General features: G+C 40.0%; 1 protein-coding gene across 1 annotated transcript in view; it reads right to left on the bottom strand.

Annotated features, from left to right (window-relative positions):
- Positions 1-4,383, bottom strand: part of ADGRG7 (adhesion G protein-coupled receptor G7) — a 46,637-nt gene extending 42,254 nt beyond the window's left edge. Inside the window, exon 1 of the mRNA XM_016199731.2 lies at positions 4,269-4,383. Within this exon, the coding sequence (XP_016055217.2) occupies positions 4,269-4,383 (115 nt within the window). The remainder of the gene's footprint in view (positions 1-4,268) is intronic.
- Between the last annotated feature and the right edge of the window lie 1,617 nt (positions 4,384-6,000).

Consider the following 6,000-nt stretch of genomic DNA (forward strand, 5'->3'; position numbering starts at 1 on the left):
GTCAAACTTTGGATTTGCTCCAGCACAAAAGCGTCCTACAAGATTGTTGATAGTGTGGTTAAACAAAAGAGGCCACATGCCATCGGAGAGATCTTAATGAAGCCAAAGTCTCAGAAATGGTCAATATGTTCCTTGGCTTGGAGCAGAGGAAGAAAATCTATAAAATAGTGTTTGTATTACCTATGTAAACAAATCCAGAATTACATTTATTTTAGTATTTTGAGGCAAATCATGAGGAATTGGTAACTGTTATTTCACTTTTGAATATACCTATTTGACAATTCTTAGTTCAGTTCCTTTTTTCACATAATTCTTTCATTTACTTATCAATCCTGTATTGGCAACTATATTTCAAGTACTGTTTTAGGTACAGAAAATACTAAGTTCTTTCATTCTAGAAATGGGGAGACAGTCAACTAGCAAAGAAATAAGTAAGAAATTATGAGGTGATAAAAGCTATGAAAAAAAATGCATGTGAAAGAGAGCAAATGGGGTGATAATCTTCGACTGGGTGGGTAGGAAAGGTCTCTTTGAGGAGGTGACATTTAACCTAAAACCTAAACCATCAAAGAAGGAGACGGCTATGTGAAACTAAATGAAGAGCTTCAGGCAACCTGATATATTCAAAACAAAAATTCTAAAGTCTTCAGCTCCATTTGGAAATTGCAAAAGCCACCCACATGTTTAGAAAAATTTTTATCAAACAAAATTTCAAATGTATAGGACATATTATTCCTGGGAGAAAAATAAAGTATTACACTTGGCAATATTTTTGTGGATTGATACATGTTTGTATCTGCTTACTTCTATATTATTTATATGTATATAAATCTATTTATTTAATATATTTAATATATATTCAAATATTTAACATATTTACTTATAAATATATATTTATAAATACACATAAATATATATTTATATAAATATATATTTGAATATATATTATTTCAAAAATATCATGATTTTTCTTTGGTGAAAAATAGATCATTATTATTATAATGTTTTCAGCAGCAGCACATAAAAATACCGAGGACTATCCTAGCAATCCTAAAAGAAGTTTCATCTACTCACATGAAATGCTGCCAACTTCATCAGGACCAGAGCCTTGAACCATGCTCTTTTCCAAGAGGCCTTGTTAAGAAATAGGAGCAGAGCCCTGGCCAGTTTGGCTCAGTGGTTAGAGAGTCAGCCTGCGGGCTGAAGGGTCCCAGGTTTAATTCCGGCCAGGGGCAGGTGCCTCCGTTGCAGGCTCAGCCCGGCCAGGGCGCACGGGGGAGGCAACCAATCCATGTGTCTCTCGCACACCGATATTTCTCTGTCTCTGTCTCTGTCTCTGTCTCTGTCTCTGTCTCTGTCTCTGTCTCTGTCTCTCTCTCCTTCCACTCTGAAAAGCAATGGAAAAAATATCCTCAGGTGAGGCTTAAAAAAAAAAAAGAAATAGGAGCAGGATAAAAACCTTTTCTATACGACACAGAAGATCATTGACATTCTAGAGGCTGTGCCTTGAAGCACTTGTCTGATATTTAAACCAATAATTCATTTAAAAATAACAAAAAGAATAATTAGAAAGAAATAAGCTCATTTGTGGTTTATTTGATGGCTAGTGGATGTTGGGACTGTGTGAATGTGAGAAATCCTTCTCCTGAAGGCAGTCACCAGGACGAATACTGTCAGAAAACGAACAGTGTTTCAGGAGATGCGGTCTGATGTCATCTCTTTCTAGACTAGATCAGTGGCAGGCAATCATATAACTTTGCAAACATGGAGAAAGTACTTTTGCACAATATAGCAACAGTGGAAAAGTTGTGGCAGTTACTCCACAGTCGAAAACCTGCAGATACCATTTAAAGACTCAGAAAACCTTAAAATTAAAGCAAGAACAGTACACTACAGTCTATAAGCAGCATTAATAAAGTAGATCTCATTGACTTGAAGACAAGGTGATGTCCCAAAGTGCCTGACTTTGCCGAGCAAAACAACAAAAATGCTCTAATTCTACGGCCTACTGCATATCTTTGTGAATTACGGTTTTCAGCCACACTTGCCTCAAAAGGAAAAGATGAATTAATTACTTGGGTTACCATTGTCTTGCTTCTAGTTAGGCAGAATGGTGTAGAGCACAGATACTGAAGTCAGAATGACTAAAATAAAATTCAGACCCAACACCTTCCAACTACATAAGCTTTAAAACACTCTATAAGCCTCGGTTTCCCCATCTGTAACACATAATACTTGCCTCAAAAGTGGCTGACAGGATTAAATGAAATAAGGTATGTGAATTTTTTTAGCATTGTACCCACAATATAGTAAGAATTTTTTAAATTGTCTGTTTTATAATATGAAATAATGAAATACCCATGACTCTCCCCTTAAAAAAAAATAAATTAAAAAACAATTCATCTATATACGCAAGTAAAGGGACCAAAGGGAGACCATTCAATAATTACATAAGATGGGATGAGAGGAGGTGGAAAGAGATGGAGTAGAGTGGAGTGGAACGAGTGGAAGGGAGCAGAGTGAAATGAACCTAAATTTACCAACTAAAACAAAATCTGAATAAAATGCACAAGGCAAAATATAGCAGCAAGCACTATCAGTCTTTTAATCTTTCTCTTTAAATTATAGCAGTAACCCTCTTCTCTTCAACTGGGCTTACTCAAAAAACTGAGGGGTGTCTCCTATATAAAGAGCCCATTTAAAATTCTGCTTAGAGGAATGAAACGTTTGTCTTTTCTGAGGAGCTGGGATGCTTCTACGTGGGATCTTTGTTACTTACAAGGCTCGGGGATATGTTTGTATTTATTTTGAACAACTCCCCCTAGCCTTTGACTTTCCTATACTTTCTGTTCCCCACCCTGTCCTCTTTCTTAAGATGTTTTTGTTCTTTGGTCCTTGTTTCAATGGTCCTGTTGTAACTGTGTCCTTTATTTCAATGGTCCTGTTGTACCTGTGTCCTTTATAAGTCACCACAAATTTCCCTTTAAAAGTAGATGTCATTATATGCATAGCCCATGGACACAGATGGTAGTGTGGTGAGAGCCAAAGGGGGGGGGCAGGGCTGGGTGAAGGTGGGCAAAGGGGGGGAGCATCTGCAATAGTGTCAACAATAAAAAATTGAAATTAAAAAAGCAATGTAAAATCTTTTAAAAAAAATATAGGTGTCATAAAGGAAGGAAGAAAAAGGGGGGGGGGGAGATTTCTTAAAAGTATACCTTTAAATAAGGTCTTCTAAATTTAGGAGCCCTAATCGGGCAAACTCTAGAGTTCATAATTTTTTAAACTTCAACTAAACTACTTTGTAAACCTTAAACAAACAAACAAAAACAGATAAACCAGATCGATTCTCAGCTCCCGCTTCATCAGTAGCCTAAGCGTCGACTCCTGTTTCCTACAGAGGCTCTTTTCAGCCAGGAGAGGTGCTCCCTCTGTCCGCCGCAGCTACCTTCTCAGAGGGCAGACCGCCTTTCCTTCTGCCCTCTCCTGACTGGCATTATTTACCCTCATTTACTCAGTTTCGTTAGAAACTGTCTGTTTCCTATAAAAAGGGAGCGCTGAGCACATCCAGCTTTGAATTCCTGCTAGAGAACCTGCACAGCCCAATGGAACCGTGTGAGGGCTGTGGAAAGTGTTGTGCATTTCTGGGCCTTTCTTTCATCATCGTTCTATACATCACTGCCCTTCCCACCCCCTTTCCCTGGGTCAGCTCTAGCACATAGCAGGCGACTCACAAATATTTCTTGAATAATCAGGAAAACTGTTTTCTAAATTACATTAATTTCTGAGTTTTCTATACCTGAAAAGTGAGAACTTTGTGTGCAAGTCATGATATCATTTTATTTACAATCCTAGAGAAAGCATTCTTAAACTTCCTTCTTGAAATGAAATTTCACTCTGTGTATATTTGATCATGTGTGTATGTGTGTGTCCATAACTATTTTCCTTTCTTAGATTTAGCTAAACAAATCCAAACATGGGCTATTAACGATTTTAATTACTCTCCTATCCATTCAGTCAGGAGTTAAAAGAGCATAAAGAGGCCAATTCAGCTGTGCCATCTGTCACCTTGCCCACTCACACACATGCAGTCATGTATATACAACCAGAAGCCACCCATCAATTGACCCTTGTCTTTTATATTTCATAAATAGCACCTTGGTGGACAGCCTCAGCCTAGAAGTGGCACTTTTCAGTTCTGTGGCAGGTGGCAGGGACAGAGGCTCAATGCCTTCTCTTGCTCTAAGTTAAACATAGGAGGATGACGTTACCTCTCTGGATCCTGACAATGACCCTCCAGATGCTCAGTCCCAAAACGATGGTGGTCAGCAGCCCACACACGATGGCCACCAGCGCCCTGAGGTCACACACACGGCAGGAAGCCATGGGAAAGCCAAACCAAAAATCCACTCCTGAGTGAGAAACAACTAGCTTCTTTTCTTCTCAAGCCAAAAATAATTTTATAAAAATATTTTTTCTTTTTAAAAACCTATCAGTCAGTTGTCCTCATTTTAAAGGATTTTTTAGGGCAATCAGGCAAGATGCAGTCAGAATCACCTAATAAAAGGCACATACTCTGCAATTTCCTCACCTTCACTGAGTGAGAACATGAAAAAAGTGATTGGAGCCTGGGAAAAGGAAGATAATTCCAGGGCAATAAAGAAAAGGGGAGGGAATTACTAACAGGGCCAAAGGGTAAATGTCCTGACAAGCAAGAAAGTGGGGAAGGGAACAGAATAAAAGAAACCAGAGAGGAAATCAGGAAGGCTGTGGACCTGTTGGTCACCTGTGGCTCAGCTTCCTAGGCTTTTGTTAGGAGGCTCTCGCAGAGGGAGAACAGCACACAGACCCCCTCTTGGGGAAATTAAGTAGGGTATCAGCAAGTGGTTAAAGAGCGACACCCACACGTGAGTCCAGTACTGGCACTTCCTAAGGAGCCCACACTTTGACAGCCGCAGTTGGTGCGTGGCATTCTAGGCACAGGGGAAAGCTCTGAAGCCCAAGGTTACAACCCATGTGTTATGGGCTGAGTCCTGTCCCCCTAATGATTCATATGTTAAAGGCCTAACTCCCAGTGCCTCAGAATGTGACCTTATTTAGAAATAGGGTTGTTACAGAGGTAATCAATTCAAAAGGAGGTCGTTACAGCCGGCCCTAATCCAGCATGACTGGTGCCCTCATAAGAGGAGGTTCGGACACAGACATGCCTAGAGAGCAAGGGAATGTGAGGAGGCACAAGGGGAAGATGGCAACACCTACAACCCAAAAAGAAAGGCCTGGAACAGGTCCTTCCCTCCCAGTCCTGCGGGGAACCAACCCTGACTTCCAGCCTCCAGGGCTTGAGACAAGAGGTCTCAGTTGTTTAAGCCACTCGGCTGTTGTACGTTGTTACAGCAGCCGCCGCAAACGGCCACCGCCTGAGTCAGCGTCAGCCTCTGCAGCTGCAGCTCCGGCTCTCTCCGGCCCCGGGCCCCATGTTCTCTTTCTCTACCCCTTCTCCACCCTCAACAGAAAGAATGAATTAATAAATTCACCTTCTCAGAGTTCTATTCCTGGTGGATTAACAACAGTTTTCCAAAAGAGGACACATTTAAGCTGAGTTTTTTCAGCCCCCAAACAACTGTATATTTTCCCCTATTCTCTATAATACCTTATCAAAGTACAGCTTTGGGGGACATGATCACAGGCTCTAACCTTGACCCCACCCAGGGGTCTCATAAACACACAGTGATGTACCTGAAAATGGAAGAACTTAGAGGTAATGCTGCAGAAGCACAAGATAAATGAATGTGAATCCATTATCTCACTGTGAATAGATTTTTAAATATCTGTTTCTGATATATATGCACGTACATGCACAGAAAACGACTGGACGTGTACATAAATCCCTCTTGGAAATCTGAGGAATCTGATGAGAAATGTATTTATTATTTTACACCCCTTTTATGATTTGAAGTTTTTTACCTTATGCATTTACTATTTTTTTCAATTATTATAATAACT

Source organism: Miniopterus natalensis, chromosome 6 (genome assembly GCF_054644295.1).
Source record: "Miniopterus natalensis isolate mMinNat1 chromosome 6, mMinNat1.hap1, whole genome shotgun sequence".
In the NCBI taxonomy this organism is placed as follows: Eukaryota; Metazoa; Chordata; class Mammalia; order Chiroptera; family Miniopteridae; genus Miniopterus; species Miniopterus natalensis.